Below are 17369 nucleotides of genomic sequence, written 5' to 3'. Positions count from 1 at the left end.
TATCTATATTTTTAGCATCGAGAAAATGCCCTAATGATTTAATTTTCTCTTTTAATGGACTACGTATATGCTTCCTTTGTAGAATGAAGTAAGTTGCTCACTGTTCTTGGAAATTTGTGAAAAAAGGTTTTGCCTTTCTCTTGTAGTGCCTCAAATAGATGCTAACTTCTCTATAAACATTGCTTATATCATTACTGAAAGAAGCCCAGCCATGATTTGTCTGACATTTTGACACCGCATGAATTAAAACTAAAAATACTTACTTGCATACATAAGTTTATTGGTCAATTGTTTCTTTTCTCCTGTGTGACAGTAGGAAATGTGTCACAGTGCAGAACAAACTGTCTCCAAAATGCATTTGGACATTTAATAATGTATGAATTTTACTTCATTGCATTTGATAACAAAATGTAGAATTTGCAAAGAAATTAAGCTAGAACACATTTATAGTTTATCCCTTTAACTGGGCCCATGTCGACTGTTTTACAGCTGATAATTGTCCAAATACCATATTAATTTTGAACAGTATAGCTATTGTTTTATCATTCAATAACAAATGAATTTATGTTAAAAGTTTTGCACTACAAGTGTGCTTGTGTTTTAATTTTTACATACACATTACATTTACTTGGTTTAATATTTTGCTGTATTAAGCAATTACATTTATACATTCGTGTCAGTTTAAATGTCAGAATATTTTTCAGGGTCACTGTATAACACAAACATTACCATATATGTGGATGTGCTCTATATGAATCAAATGAAGCATACAAATAAAAAACATTACCTGAACATGCAAATCTTCACACATATCGTTTTAAAATGATTGACAACCATAAAATCACTGAAGGACATTGTTGAACTCTTCAGTTATTTGGGTTAGTTATTTTGGGTGTGATTTCTACATTTTAACGAGTCACAACGATCCATTAAGAAAACTGCTTGAAATGTGTTGTTATACATGGAGAAAATAATGTAACAATCTTTACAGAGTAGAAGAGGAAGACTTGTTTTGGTGGTGAATGAATTGGTTGAGTGAATTATTCAAACATTCACCTATAACAGGGGTCACCAAATATGATTCTGGAGGACCAGTGTCCTGAGGTGCCTAAAACACACCTGTCTGCAGTTTCAACTATAGCTAGCCAAACCTTGATCAGCTGGTTCAGGTGTGTTTAGTTAGGGCTGGAGCTAAACTCTGTAGGACACTGGACCTCCAGGACCGAGTCTGGTGACCCCGATATAAAACAAACAGGAAAACTCACTTGTCATCAACTGAACGATTCATCAAACGCTTTTGAACAAATCCTTCTGTATTCAAAAGATTCGAGTCACTTGGATGGATAAAAAAAAAAGCCCAAACGCACTATCCTCTCCACCACATGACGGCGCCACCCTCCCCGTTCGCCTGCACTTTCAGCACGCCCAGTCATTTCTTGGACCGTTCCCTCTCCAGCCTAGCCACACTCCATCCCTCTTTCCCCCTAGCCCCCTGAAATCCACGTCCACTCTATTCGAGGACCGTCGCGAGCCCTAGGCATCGAGCGCGGGACACCATGGCGGACAGCGCGAGCGAGAGCGACACGGATGGTGCGGGCAGCAGCAGCAGCTCCGCCACCCCGCAGTCCTCCTGCACCTCGGCGGCCGCCTCCAACACCACCACGACCACGACGAGCGCCGCCACCAAAGCCCAGGGCGTCGTGATCTCGCAGTCGCGCCTGGAGGAGCTGACAAACCGTCTTGCGTCGCTGCAGCAGGAGAACAAAGTGCTGAAGATCGAGCTGGAGACGTTCAAGCTGAAGTGCAAAGCGCTGCAGGAGGAGAACCGCGACCTGCGCAAAGCTAGCGTCACCATCGTGAGTCAGCCCGTGTTTCTATTATCGTTTTAATCCCCGCAGCACACCTGACAACACCATCACACCTTGCAAAGACGTCTGAGGAACATTACAAACCACATCGGGGTGCAACATTAACCCGTTTGGGTGGCAAAAAGAAGCGCTTGAGAGTATTTAGCTTGCTAGCATTGGAGCTAACTGTGATAACAGCCAACAACAAAAGCCTGATGGCACTTTAATAGCATTAGTGCTAATGTATATCTCAGGCCAACTGCGTTAAAATAGTTTAAATTTCCATATAGACTGGTATAACTCCCAACGAATGTGTCTTTCTATATGTTTATTATCTTAACGGTTTTTTACGCTCCGTAGCATTCCGGTGGTGTTGTGTGTGTGTGTGTGTGTGCTGACCACATAAGGCGTTTACTGATTTACCACATGCTTTATCATCATCATGGTTTTTAACGCAGAACGTGTTTTTGCACGTCTGATACTTTGCGTTACGCGAATGGGGTTGTCTTTATTCGTTTATATTTGAGGCCTGTGTCAGGGTGGGAAGTTGGCACTCTGAATATTTGGCTCTAATGCGTCAACATCCTGTACTCAGACCATCTGCATTTAGACCAAGAGCCAACACTCAAGTGTCAGTGGAGAAACACTGACACTGATATCCAGTGCGTTTGCATTTATGACAATCTTTAATGGTGGAAATTGATAATGGCAGTGTTTTGCTAGTTGGTTGTGCAGTTTCTTTACTGGGTAAAATGCATCTAATGCAGGATGTTGACATGCGTTTGAGTACTTCTGGTGGATTTTAAATGTTTTTTATATTGCATAATAGGTTTTTATATTCTCATTGTCAGTAATTAGGTCGTAATTGCCTGCAATTTCTTTGTACTTGGTATTTGTGATCTAAAATATAGTAGTTTCAAAATCATGTTTGAAGATTAAGTGTTAAAATCTCCAAGAATAATTACCTTTTTCAAATGCCAAGGTGTTTTGTTTATTTTTCTACAGCAAGCACGTGCAGAACAAGAAGAGGAGTTCATCTCCAACACTTTATTTAAGAAGATTCAGGCTCTGCAAAAGGAGAAAGAGACACTCGCCGTCAACTATGAGAAAGAAGAGGAGTTCCTTACCAATGACTTGTCCAGGAAGCTCATGCAGGTGAGAAACTCTAGAAGGAAAGATCCCATCAGTCGGTGTTTGAGGTCAGGGGTAGGAAATGTGATAGGCTACTCTTAGAATCATCCCTAAGGGTAACTTTCACATTGACGTACAGTACATATGTCATTACAAAGTTATTGTTCAATGGCTTTCTTATAATGCTGAATTTGGATTGCCACTGGAGGTAAGCAAAAAACAGTAGCTGATTAAAATTTATGAGAGACTGTTTTGGTGATGTGCTCATTACTGATTCTGGCTCTTCTGCTGAGACCAGATGACATTGTTTATGTTGCGTGTGTTTAGTAGGTGTGCTGTATTGTGTGGAGGAGTAGCAAGAGAGATTAGTGTGCATACTAATGAGTCATGCCAACTATATATTTACACTACTGTTCAAAAGTTTGGGGTCGGTAGGATTTTGCAATGGTTTTGAAAGAAGACTTGTCTGCTTACATGTAAAATATATTAATTTCCAGGGTAATTTTTTTAAAATGGCAAAGCTAAATTTTCAGCATCATTACGTAATCTACAGTGTCACATGATCCTTCAAAAATCATTCTGATATGCTGCTCAAGAAACATTTATTTTTGTCAAATTTGAAAACAGTCCTGTTGTGGAATGTTGTCAAAAATTCCTTAATGATTCTTTAATGAATAAAATGTTCTAAGGAACAGAATTTAGGCTATTTGAAATAGAAGTTATTAGTAATGACCCCTAACTTTTAAACAGTAGTGCTAAAATATGATACAGTATATGCAGGCAAAGCTCAACAATTAGTTTGGCCCAGGATAGTAGGGTTTTAGACCATTTGTAAGAATTGTCTCTAATCCTTTTACACTCATCTCTTGCTCATTGACTATATATATAAATATATACTATACTATACTATAAATGTGTATATATATTGTATGGCTTGCAAACATTTGTTTTTCTGTGATTCTGTTGAATTTTGAACATGGTTGCATATTCATCTTGTTAAAATACATTGCTATGGTAATGCGACACATGCAAATATGCATGAGCATTCAAAATGGTTACCATAAAGAATGAATTATCGTTTGTAAGGATACCAGGAAAAAAATGTGACACCAAAACGTTAGTTTGAATCACAGCTCATTTGGGGTGCCCATCGTGTTAAGATTTGGGTGTGTTGCATCTGTTTTACTTTTATTCTCTTATGTGCTTTTTCTTTTCAGCTTCAGCATGAAAAGGCAGAGTTGGAGCAGCATTTGGAGCAAGAGCAGGAATTCCAGGTCAATAAACTGATGAAGAAGATCAAAAAACTGGAGAATGACACTATCTCCAAACAGCTCACTCTGGAGCAGGTACCTTCTTTAAACATCGTGCTGTAGAACAGGATTGTTACTAAACCTCTCATTCTTGAATCAGATTTTCAAAGCAGTTGGTATCTCCAAGTACCTCGTCTTTTGTTTGTTTTGGGCATCTGCCAGTACCTGGCTCTGGAACACAGATTCAGCAAATTTCTCGGATTAGAACAGGTTATTCTTGAGCAAACATAATTTGTATTTGTGGAAACTCCTAGAGTTATTATTATGGCCCAACATTTTTCCCTAAGATCATGCATTATTTTAAAACCATGGCATTGTTTTATTAATTGCACAAAATATATGCAGCTCCGACGTGAGAAGATTGATCTGGAAAACACTCTGGAACAAGAGCAGGAGGCACTAGTCAACCGGCTTTGGAAGCGCATGGACAAACTCGAGGCAGAGAAAAGGTAATGTCCCTTGTGATCTGGTCTGTCTGTCTTAATGTGTTTTATGTCTTCTGCAAATCTTTGTACATGTCTACAAACACTTGATCAGATGTTATTTATCTTTTCGTTCTGATTGGCAGGATTCTGCAGGAGAAGCTTGACCAGCCAGTGTCAGCCCCGCCCTCTCCACGTGAAGTTTCCATGGAGATTGACTCTCCGGAGAACATGGTGCGGCACATCCGCTTCCTCAAGAGTGAAGTAGAGAGGCTCAAACGCAGCCTTCGCACTACAGAGCTCCATCGTGAGTCCTTGTCTCATTACGCAAGCATTCACTCCAGCACAGCACAGCCTCTCTATCATACTTCAGCCAGAGGCAAACAAACTGTACTGCAAATTGGAATACAGCCTTAGTATTTATCTTAACAGTAGCTCATGGTATCCGTACTATATACAATTCCAGATTAGGATTAGTACTTCCCAATTAGTAGTACATTGTACCAAAAGCTAATTTGGCTCCTTGAATAGTAAAGTACATGGTTTTAGCCATAGTTTGTAGCACAGTATAGTGAGTTACACAGTTGTATTCTTAGCTTGAATATTTTAAATTGTCATGGCCACTAGAGGGAGACATCTCCATTTACATTACAGTAAGATAACCACAGCTTTATTCTAGCTCATGGTATCCCTCTCATTAAAGCTTTTATCAGGGATTAACACAGCAGTGCATAAAGTCAGTGATAAGGTAGATATAAAAAGCAAACAAATTTTTTTTTGTAAAAAATGTATATATTTATAGTTATAAAAATCGATTTTTTAAAAAAAAAAAAAGATTTTTCTCAAAATCCTGACACATTGTTTATTTACAGGTTTAAATTACAGTTTATATGTCTTTGTTACATTTCCTGTGTATGTTTTCTAACATCTTTCTCTCCCTCCAGACACCGAGAAGCGGGCTCAATATATTGAGGAGGAGAGGCAGATGAGGGAAGAGAACATTCGTCTTCAGAGGAAACTCCAGAGAGAAATGGAGAGAAGGGAGGCACTGTGTAGACAGCTGTCAGAGAGTGAGAGCAGCCTTGAGATGGACGATGAGAGGTGCATTAATTACACACAAACACAAAAGATGACTGGACTCAGGACTCATGACCTTTTTTTTGTGTGTGTGTGTTTTTTTTTTTTTTTTGTGTGTGATATATATATATATATATATATATATATATATATATATATATATATATATATATATATATATATATATATATATATGATAGACATTGAAAATAACCAGGCACACTCATCTTAACATGATCAATGTAGGACTGACCTGGTTCATTTTACACCCTGGTTATAGCAACAATTATAATGAAAACATGCTTTGCCAGATTTTTTTCATATCTTTCTATCTTTCTCTATCTCTCTAGATATTTTAATGAGATGTCTGCTCAGGGACTGAGAGCTCGTACAGTGTCCAGCCCAATCCCCTACACCCCCTCTCCCTCATCCAGCCGCCCCATCTCCCCTGGTATGTGCCCACGCAGTTTGCTTTGAAGATTTATCACTCTTTTATAGCAGCAACTGTATTTAACAGCTATTTTAAATGGTAATTATTTCACTTTAACACATTTAACAAATGATTTACTGTATTTTTAATCAAAGGTGAGCATGTTTAACATTTCAAAAACCTAAAAATAGCTATAATAACTGTTGGACATTAGCATACATGATTAAAAAATTTGATGTGCTTTGTCTTCGGTTCACATATTCATTTTAACACTCAACACAGCTTTTCGGCACACAGCCTTTGGATCAGTTTATAGGGGGATGATTAGACAAATGTGTTTTTATGGAGTGTTCATTATTATGCAAGCTGTACTGTACAGTGATTTGAAGGTATATTAGGTCAGAGTTTTGTTTTCTCTCTCATTCTGAGATTAAACCGATAAATGAGGGCTAACCTTTGAGGTCTACAAACATAAATCTTCTAGTTTGATGATGATTGTAGATGTTTTATGGTTTTTAAATTAACATTAGGTATTGTAGGTTTTGATAAACACAAAATAGATAAACTAGGTAATAAACTAAAATAATCTTTAAAAAAAAAACTCATGAACAAGTATATTAAGTTATGCAATTCAAAAGTTTATGAAGTTCAAAGATTAATATTGATAAGGAGTGCTTAAATCAGAAAAAAGTCAACATTTTGTTTATGCTGGTTTTTAATAACAGCATTAATGGGTTGCATTATGTTAAAAACCTGTGCTGTCTTTTTTTTAAAATGACCTCAGAGAATTTAGATATGCATGATGAAATGAATAACACTGCACACCTGATGGTGTGAAAGTCACATTTTCTATTGTATTGCTGAGGAAGGCTGATTTATTATTTGTCTGAATTTGTTTTTTTATTTTTATTATTTTTCTGTTTTTTTAATTATTTTTATGTGTTTTGTCCAATTATTATACATTTTCTCATGATCTCAGAGGAGTGTTCTACTGAGCTATTTATTTTTTTTTTTAGTAATGTTATTGTGTTACAAAATAAACAGCATAAAGGACATCAATAAAACTGATTAGCAGATGCTCTGTTTTCATTCCAGGTTTGTCGTACGCTAGTCACACAGTTGGTTTCACCCCTCCAGCCACGCTGAGCCGAGCACCACTCCCCCACTACACATCTCCCGGGCTACACATCCACCCAGGACCCTCACATGCTGTACAGGTGCCAACACACTATACACACACATCCAGCATATATACATATATAACACACTCACTCTCTGCTCAAGCTCAGCTTGATGTTGAGCAAGATGTTTACATGCAGGAAGCAGTGTGTGTCATGGACAGCTTGTTTTCAGTTAAGATGCATTGTAACGCCATTCAGCTGAATTGAAAACAGCACATTTGATGACTCATCTGTGAGTCACCTGGTGACCCTCGACCTCAGAATGCTCTTCTTCATCCCCATTGTGTATCTAAGTTAATATAGACCAGTACTGTGAATCCTCAGCCATTCAAATAAGATAAAGCACAAAAGCTGCATCCTGACTTTCTGTGTACCTTGCAGTGTATTCTGACCTGTTAGATGGAGAGATGCACTCACTCCACCCAAAACAAACACAAAGGTGCCATGACTTGTACTGTGTAATGGAGAAATTAAATTATATTATAATGCAGAAACCCAGATAAGATAAACTCGCTGAACAGAAACATCCATCATGTATTTGTGCATACAGGTGAGGATGGCCAACATTTTTAAATTTAGTTGTAAAAACATGTTGCAAAAGTTTCACACTTTAAATGCACTTTTCCCAAGGAATGGTACTTTTAAAGAAAATTATGCTGATGAATTGACATGGTCTATTTTTTAATCTTGCCACTCTTTTGGGTGAGATTAAAGATTGACTGTTGATTGTAAAAACACACATTTATTTCTCTCACTCAGTATTAGGTAAGAAAAAAGTCAAATGGCAGTAATGGTTAGGAAAGTCAATGACAGTGGTTTAAAATTTACTTTAAGGATGTGTGTCAGGACCAGGTTCATGCCAGCTCAAACAAGACCTGGACAGTCTTTCATCACATTTCCTGTCATTCATGGCAGCTCTAGAGTAGTTGAGGTGACACTGTAGCTATTGATTTCCAAATGAAATTTCTACTTCCTGAATTTAAAGATTTCTTATCAATGTTGAAAACCGTTATGCTGCCTAATATTTTTGGGGGAAACTTGGAAACTTTTTTTTTTCATTCTTTTAGAAGAATGGTCATTTTAAAGGTGTTTTTTTTTTTTTACAAATCTTTTTAAAGCATCAAAAGTCTTTATCACTTTTGATTGATTTAATGAGTTATTTGCTAAATAAGTGTTAGTTTCTTTCTAAAAAGCTTAAAGACCCCAGACTTTTGAGTGGTAGTGTGTATTTCCTTTTCAAGCCATTTAGTACCGTTTGAGATAAATGGCGACTGCAACGTGGATTTAATGTCACATTATCAGGTTAATCTTAGCTAGCAGATAAATAAGTTAGCTATAAATGTACAGCGATGAAGTAATCATTTTCAACTGGTCTCAATTTCAGCGTATGTATGTTCCGCAACACCCTCTGGATATTGTCCAGTTGAGTTAAGGCCAAAAATGTTAAGTCTAGCTATGTTGCAGCAGCGATTAGTCCAGCCTCATGTTTATGTCTGTTGCACAAATATGACCCCTCTTTACCAGCAGAGACTTTTGATGAAGTGACTGACTAGATAAGCACATTACATAACCCTTGCTGGCCCATGGGATGGCTCATTGCATAGCGATCTAAATAACCAAAAACATCATCACAAATTTTGCAGCATCCAGTTGCTTGTTCAATTCACAAGATTGAGTTTGTAAGCAATTGAAATATTCTGTGCACACTTCTAAGGTAGTGTATTGAGACAAAGAAATCCAAATGTGTTTTAGTGTATGTTTTGATGTATGGGCACTAGGGCTGTCACGATATTAGATTTTTCATATCACGGTTATTGTGGCCATACAAATTCATGATATCGATATATCGTGATATCTATAGAAACGTTGGGGGGGAAAAGATATCGGTCAAATTATTTTTTACTTTGTTTATTGAGTAATTATTGAATATAAGAATACTGATAAACGCAGGGCACAAGACTCTGGCTTTCTCCATCTTCTTTGAAGCTCCTATGAAATATCAAGAGAGAAAATACTGTCAAGTTCAACAGTATGATGAATAAATATTAATGGTAACACTTTACAATAAGATTTCATTTGTTAACATTAATGTATTAACTAACATCATGAACGTCGTTCATGTTAGTTCACAGTGCATAAATTTTTTACAAACAGCTTGTGATTTTAATAATGCTTTAGTAAATGCTGAAATTAACATGAACTAAGATTAATAAATGCTGGGGAAATATTGTTCATTATTATTTGTTATTTATATATGTTAACTAATTTAATTAACTTACTCTGAAGAACACGGCTCTCCTCGGAGTAGCTGCGAGCGCTGCGTCGTCGTCTTCTGTGACAGGTGTCAGCGTAAAGGCACAATACTGCCACCTGGGGGCTTAACCAGGTACTGGTGCTGGAGTATTTACATGTGGTGTTCTCATAAGAGAACTGTTCATTTTAAATATTGCGGTATATCGTCACACACTAAATTAACATGATATTGATAATTGTTGCTTTGAATATCATGGTTATCGTCAATACCGGTATATCGCGACACCCCTATGGATCATCAAAGGGAAGTGGTATGACAAAAAAAAAACCTAGGAAATGCTTTTATGATCTTTTGTGGTAGTATTAGCAATTAGCAGATCCAGTGACTTGACCTCCGTTCCATGTACTTTAGGACAGATATGGCCTGATATAGCAGATGCGCTGATTTGATTATGTAATACAGAACTTCACCTTCTTACTACATTGGTGACCACTTCAGGCTTTCAAAGAATAATATTCTATGACAGGTTTGGATTAGTCGCTAATTCATGACACTCATTATTTTTGCCTCTTTTTGGTTTCCTAATACCCGTTTGAACGTTTTTGGATTATATGTTCCTGTTGGGGAGCTGTTGGCTATAGCAACAGTGATCTGTTTGTTTTAGCAAAGAGCTCACTTTCATGTCCCGCAGTGCCTTGAAAAAGTCAGCTTGTTTTGATAAACCAGGAGTGACAGCAGAGCCAGAGTCTTTCAACACACTCAAAGGGGTCACATTTGCACTTTCACACTCAGTTTGCACATGTAAACACACCTGTGTGTCAAATAAACTAGGGGAGATGATACCAATGACCATTTCATTTGTAAATTTTAGCATAGTTTTGTTTAGCAAAAGCATGATCAGTCAGAAAGTACAACTGTTAAATTGTTGAATCTTCTTTCACCAGACATGTCGTATTTGGGATTTCAAAATTGCCTAAAATGTCTGGGGTTTTGGCTTAGTTTTTCTGTTGACCTGTTTTCTACAGTCCTTATACATTACTGATGAAATCAAAACCACATACTAGCAGGCAATTTAGCAGAGGATGTTATAAATTACACATCCATTAAAAGGTTTGGGGTAATTTTTTTTATTAAATTTTTTTTATGTTTTTGAAAGAAATCTCTTATGCTCACCAAGACTAGATGTAATTTTTTTTTAAATGTAATTTATTTATTTGATGGTAAAGCTGAATGTTTTGTGGCTGTAACTTCAGTCTTCAGGGTTTCATGATTCTTTGGAAATCTTTCTAATATGCTGATTTAATGCAAAAAAAAAAAAAGAAACTTAAGCAGCACAAATGATTTCAGCCTCAATAATAACATTTTTGTAGAAACCATGATATTCTTTTATTTCAAAATGTTTTGATAAATAGAATGTTCAAAAGAACACTATTCATTTGAGATAGATGTATAACTTTAGAAGTCATAGCCAGACTCAATTAAAAGTGTAAAAAAAAAGTAAAAGTATAATTAAAAGTATAAAAAAAAAAGTCTTGCTGTCCCTCTATTGTATATCACATCATGAGCTTGTTTTGTATTTCCTCCTGTCATACAGAGGCCATCCCCAAGGAGAAGCACCAGCCCAGATAAGTTTAAGCGTCCGACGCCACCTCCCTCCCCAAACACACACTCTGGAGCACAGCACCCTCCACCACCACCACCACCCGCACAGCCGATGGTGCAGTCTGGCTCCTCCCACTCTGTGACATCACAGAACACCCCCTCTCAGCCTTAATGCATGCACTGTGCGCTACCTTAAGCTAGGCTGCTCCAAGCTAGGCTACACTACTACTACAATGACAACAACTCGGTGATCCTCCACTGGGCAAAGGTTGGAAGGGATTGGAGTGGATTTGGAATTAGAGGACCGTTGACCTGGGGAGTGGATGTGAAAAGGGAGGTGGTGTAGATGCATGGCCTACTGACAAATCCATAACCAGCCCCATGCCGTTAAATTTCGTTATTTTTACTGTTTTTTTTTTTTTTTTTTTTTTTTTTTTTCTGTAAAGTGATCAAGCTGGTTCAGGAAAAGATTAGGAAAGGATAGAAAGGTTGTTCAAGAGGGTTGTCAGCTGCATATGCCTGCTTTTTTTTTTTTTTTTTGGATGTTTTTTCCCTGTCCCCATTTAATCATTTGTTTTAACAGATTGACTGTTAATTGAAATTTTCCATTTAATAAACAACTCAACACTCAATTGGATAAATCTTTATGAGTGCATCTTCACAGAAGTTTAAAAGAAATCCCAACACATTTGTCGTGGGGTTGGAAGTAAAACTTTTTTCTTTGTTTTATTGTCTCTCGGTTCATTTTTGTTTGTAAAACAGACGTGTGTGTGTGTGTGTGTGTGGCTCGTTGGCAGCTTGTAGATGGTAAAGAAGACGGACTGAAATGTACTGAAACTGCACTTGTTGCCTCTCTGCGTGTGAATTATAGTGGGATTATAGTGTTTGTGTGTGCGGGTGTTTGTGTGTGTCTGCACAGCCATAGAGGTTTCCCACGACTGCTGGTCGGGGACCAGTCTCTCCCTGCTCGAATCCAAACATGACCCACTACGAAAACAAAGTCAGTACTGGTTTCTGATCAGCAGCTCAACCTCTCTCAGAGCCCTCACTGTAATGTGAGTGCCCTGAATGCTTATTCAGATGGGAATTTTGCTTAATGCCAGTGTCATATAACACCTAAACATGAACTGACATGTTGATGCAACAAAACAAGGTACTGTTGAACAATTAACTCAACATGATTAAATGCTTGTACAAAAAAACCTTGTGTGTGAGGGTTTTTTTTTTTTTTTTTTTTTTTTTGGTACCCGAAATATGTTATTAAACTTTAGCTAATAATGTTTTCCTCACTGAATATTTTAAGGATTGTTAAAGATACTGTGATTTTTGAAGGTTCTTATATTTTTAGTCTGGTCCTAGGGGAAGGATTCAGAAGTCATGAGTGACAGGTCACATTTCCTGCTCCTTTATTTATTTATTTTTTAAAAAGCAAGAAAAAATCTTATTGTAGTCAGGTCTCCTAAACCGATATCTTTCTGCAAAGTAATACTTCAGTATATTTCTATTTGATTTGTAGTGATTAAAAGGTGATGGGTTTATTTAAAATCTAAAATTTGAGAGATACCAGTGTAGTTAGTATAGCAAAATAAATAGCAGTTTTTATCGCATGCCCACATCCTCAAAAAATACGAACATTACAAACTGACACAGGCTGTTAAATAGTTACAACAAAGATACATTTTAGACCTAGCTAATGTTTTGTCTGACATGATAGTACAACCAAGGTTCAAGAGACATTTATGCATTAATACATTAATACAAATTTTTCCTATTCAGGAATGTCTTGTTAATAATGTTGCATATTATAGGGCGTACAGTTCCCTGAAAGAAAATGATTCATTGAATTTACTAAATTTTTATTAAAGTAAGTGGTTGCGATCCATTTATTTTAGCTACATTAAAATAAATGTATTTGACTAAAAAAAAAAAAAAAAGTTGAAAGTTAGTCAAATACATTTGTTTATTTTAATGTATCTAAAATAAATCGTTTGTAACCACTTACCTTAAAAATTTAGTATCATTTTCTTCAGTGTTCTTGGTAATATTAATGTGTTTCACTGCTTTTTATGTATGATACAAAGCATACGTTTTGGTACTGAGTTGGGTCACTGTCAAATGTGCGACCAAAAATAAATCAAGGTGAGAAACATTAGGCAAGGTGATACAAGAAAATCGAATTTCCCAATTTTTAAACTACCGTTCATGCTGTTCATGTGCTCCCTTGGCTTTTAAATGAAATTAAAAAAAATAAATATGATGATCTATTTCTCAGGGTGTGAAATTTAAAAATATGTCCTTCAGGCTTTAATCATTACCAAGATGTCTTAATTCATATGAAAGATCACATGCACGTGTCATTGTGTCAATATGAGTTATCTGTGAGCAGGATTATGTAATGTTTTACCTCTGTTATCTCTTCACGGAACTACAGAGGTGTGTGAATGGTAACCTGTAAAAAAAAAAAAAAGAAAAGTTTTAATTACATCTTGGCTAAAGCTGTTTTCGTTTGACCTCTTACCTTCCGTTGACATACAGACAGAAATACATTGTACGACCCTTCGTGACATCAGCTCTCTTGAGGTGTCAGTTAACATTACACACCTGTCTGGTACTGTACATCAATCCCCCATCACAGGTTTCCAGTCTAATTAGCAAACACCACTCTTATGTCTTAGCAAGTGCTCTTTCTCACACACACACACACTCATCAAGTCCTGTAGCTGTGTGGTAATCCCTGCACAAGTATTTCAGCATAAGCTGTCCTGTATGGAGTCAATATAATATCACATATATACGCAAAAAAATAAAGTTTTGCAAAGGAAAATAAAGTTTTGCAAACAAAAATTAAAGTATTGAGGAAAATAATTTTGCTTTTTGCAAACAAAAATAAAGAATTGCAAAAACATAAATGAAACCGCGCGAAAGCAATGATTTTGCGATACATATTTTACATGGTCATATCTATTGTTTTATTTGCAACACTGATTTTATTTTGGGTGTTAGTCTAGTTTGAGCTTGCGCTGCAGCTTTTCCTTTGCGCTTCATTTTTCTGCACGTCTCGCTTTGTGGCCCTGTTTTGACGTGGGGGTGGAGTCAAGGGGCAGGGGCGTGTACAAAATGCCTCCCTGGAAGTGACGTCATCGGCCCGAGACGCAGCTCACTGATCCAGGTACTGTCATGATGAGCAGATGCATGCGAGTGGATCGCTTCCTTTTATTCACTAGCATTAAAACATGCATGGTTTCGTTTTATTAACTTTATTAACAAATGTATATGTGTATTAGCAGCGTTTGCTCAAGTTAAAGAAGTTGTTACCATGCACATCTGTTGTTTATTTCTCTCGATGTGCACTCTTTTACTGGCATAAAGTTGGCTTGACGTTGGACGTTCGATATTCGCAAATCTAGGGACCGTCTCTAAAGTTACATGCGAAACTACTATACACTTCTCTAACGTCAATAGCATGCAAGGAGAATGACTAACAGTCATGAAAACAACTGTTAACTGTTCATCCAGGTGTCAACTATAATGCACACCTTTTATATTTTTTGATAATTATTAAAATAAACTGTAAATCATATGTAAAATATTGCTACTTTTCATTACCAAATGGACGTAAACACTAATTTAAAGCTCAAAAGCTCAAATGAAAAATAGCAATATTTTACATATGATTTACAGTTTATTTGAATAATTATTAAAAATATGAACGGTGTGCATTATAGTTGACACGAAGATGAACACTTTACAGTATGTTTTATGAAAGTGAGTCATTCTGTTCAAATGCTATTGAGCTTTAAATTTGTATTTAAGTGCATTCGGTAATGAAAAGTAGCAATATTTTACATATGATTTACAGTTTATTTGAATAATTATGAAAAATATGAATGGTGTGCATTATAGTTGACACCTAGATGAACACTTTATAGTATTTTTTATGAAAGTGAGTCATTCTGTTCAAATGCTATTGAGCTTCAAATTATGGCATATTTTAAATTTGAGCCCATTCGGTAATGAAAAGTAGCAATATTTTACATTTGATTTACAGTTTATTTTAATAATTATCAAAAAATATAAAAGGTGTGCATTATAGTTGACACCTGGATGAACAGTTAAAAGTTGTTTTCATGACTGTTAGTCATTCTCCTTGCATGCTATTGACGTTAGAGAAGTGTATAGTAGTTTCGCATGTAACTTTAGAGACGGTCCCTAGATTTGTGAATATCAAACGTCCAACGTCAAGCCAATTTTATGCCAGTCACACACTTTTATAGCATTAAATGTGTATTGTTTCATTTGGTTAACTGCATGTGTATTAACAGTGTTTGTTTAAGATCTAACCTGTGGGAGGACGCCAGCGCACAGAAGCGTTCTTTGTTCACATTAGTTCAGAGTTACTGCTAGTTTTAATGTAAAATTATGCAATTCACTTCATAAACTATAACGTACATCATTAAAGAGGTATACGACTCAAGTTTTATATCGATCTCGACTTCGTTTTTCATTTACATAACTCCTGGCATAAATTAATAAATGACTGTCTGTAAGATAAAAAAACAAAAATGAAGCTCGAATCTTTTTGGTTTAATTTTGCCACGAGTTTAATGCATAAACAAACCGGCGTGACCATAGCAACCTGAGATTATCAGAGATTGATCAAATATTTTTATCCATCCCACAGTCCGTTGATCGTGTCTTTTTATGTAATATATGTGCATATAAGGCTTTTGTTATTTTTATCATTATATATATATAATATATCCAAGTGGATGCTGCACACTGCTGGTGGTTGAGGAGAGACCCTCCCACATGATCGTACAGCGAATTGGGTGTACAACAATAGATTATAAAACGCTATATAAATGCATCATTCATTTATTCATATAGGCTAACCGTATATAATAATTGATAATAATATTATATTAAATAGGGCTATATTTTTATATTTATTGTTATGCTTATTTCCCCTTTTAATTCGTCTATTGCTTACCTAATTAACGTTCTTTGTTAAATTGGTGTTTTCATTTACAAATGAAACTAGCGAATTATTCATTTATAATTCTAGTATTTTATTATTATAGGGTTATTGTTATTACATCCTCTAAAGTGCACTTTAATGAAAAGTGTAATGAAAAGTAGCAATATTTTTACATATGATTTACAGTTTATTTTAATAATTATCAAAAAATATAAAAGGTGTGCATTATAGTTGACACCTGGATGAACAGTTAACAGTTGTTTTCATGACTGTTAGTCATTCTCCTTGCATGCTATTGACGTTAGAGAAGTGTATAGTAGTTTCGCATGTAACTTTAGAGACGGTCCCTAGATTTGCGAATATCGAACGTCCAACGTCAAGCCAACTTTATGCCAGTAAAAGAGCGCACATTGAGAGAAATAAACAACAGATGTGCATGGTAACAACTTCTTTAACTTGAGCAAACGCTGCTAATACACATATATATTTGTTAATAAAGTTAATAATACGAAACCATGCATGTTTTAATGCTAGTGAATAAAAGGAAGCGATCCACTCGCATGCATCTGCTCATCATGACAGTACCTGGATCAGTGAGCTGCGTCTCGTGCCGATGACGTCACTTCCAGGGAGGCATGTTGTACACGCCCCTGCCCCTTGACTCCACCCCCACGTCAAAACAGCGCCACAAAGCGAGACGTGCAGAAAAATGAAGCGCACAGGAAAAACTGCAGCGCAAGCTCAAACTAGACTGACGCGCAAAATAAAATCAGTGTTGCAAATAAAATTGTAGATATGACCATGGAAAATATGTATTGCAAAATCATTGCTTTCGCGCGGTATCATTTATGTTTTGCAATTCTTTATTTTTGTTTGCAAAAAGCAAAATAATTTTCCTCAATACTTTAATTTTTGTTTGCAAAACTTTATTTTCTTTTGCAAAACTTTATTTTTTTGCGTATATATGTGATATTATATTGACTCCATAGTCCTGTGCTGCTTTCTCTCCGGCAATGGCCACTCTTACCTGGTTCAGACCGGTTCTGTCAGGCTCGGGTGGTCAAAGGGGTAAAACCGACCCTCAAGTTCTAACTTTACGGACAGATTCGAAGAAAAGTTAAAGTCACACAGTTCAGT

General features: G+C 36.3%; 1 protein-coding gene across 1 annotated transcript; it reads left to right on the top strand.

Moving 5' to 3' along the window:
• Positions 1 to 1328: 1328 nt before the first annotated feature.
• Positions 1329 to 12237, top strand: LOC109053731 (coiled-coil domain-containing protein 6-like). Its single transcript, XM_042742143.1, has 9 exons — positions 1329 to 1856; positions 2853 to 3002; positions 4196 to 4324; positions 4634 to 4737; positions 4857 to 5017; positions 5655 to 5811; positions 6138 to 6238; positions 7313 to 7434; positions 11247 to 12237. Exons 1-9 carry the CDS (start codon positions 1557 to 1559, stop codon positions 11424 to 11426), a joined length of 1404 nt encoding a protein of 467 aa, XP_042598077.1. The 5' UTR covers positions 1329 to 1556; the 3' UTR covers positions 11427 to 12237.
• Positions 12238 to 17369: the final 5132 nt, after the last annotated feature.

This window comes from Cyprinus carpio, chromosome B17 (assembly GCF_018340385.1).
Source record: "Cyprinus carpio isolate SPL01 chromosome B17, ASM1834038v1, whole genome shotgun sequence".
Taxonomy (NCBI): Eukaryota; Metazoa; Chordata; class Actinopteri; order Cypriniformes; family Cyprinidae; genus Cyprinus; species Cyprinus carpio.
This window is presented reverse-complemented; position numbering and strand designations above follow the sequence as displayed.

Coding starts and splice junctions, on each gene's coding strand:
- LOC109053731 (XM_042742143.1), top strand. CDS start 1,557: ATGGCGGACAGCGCGAGCGAGAGCGACACGGATGGTGCGGGCAGCAGC. Junction 1,857..2,852: donor GCAAAGCTAGCGTCACCATC/GTGAGTCAGCCC, acceptor ATTTTTCTACAG/CAAGCACGTGCAGAACAAGA. Junction 5,812..6,137: donor CTTGAGATGGACGATGAGAG/GTGCATTAATTA, acceptor CTATCTCTCTAG/ATATTTTAATGAGATGTCTG.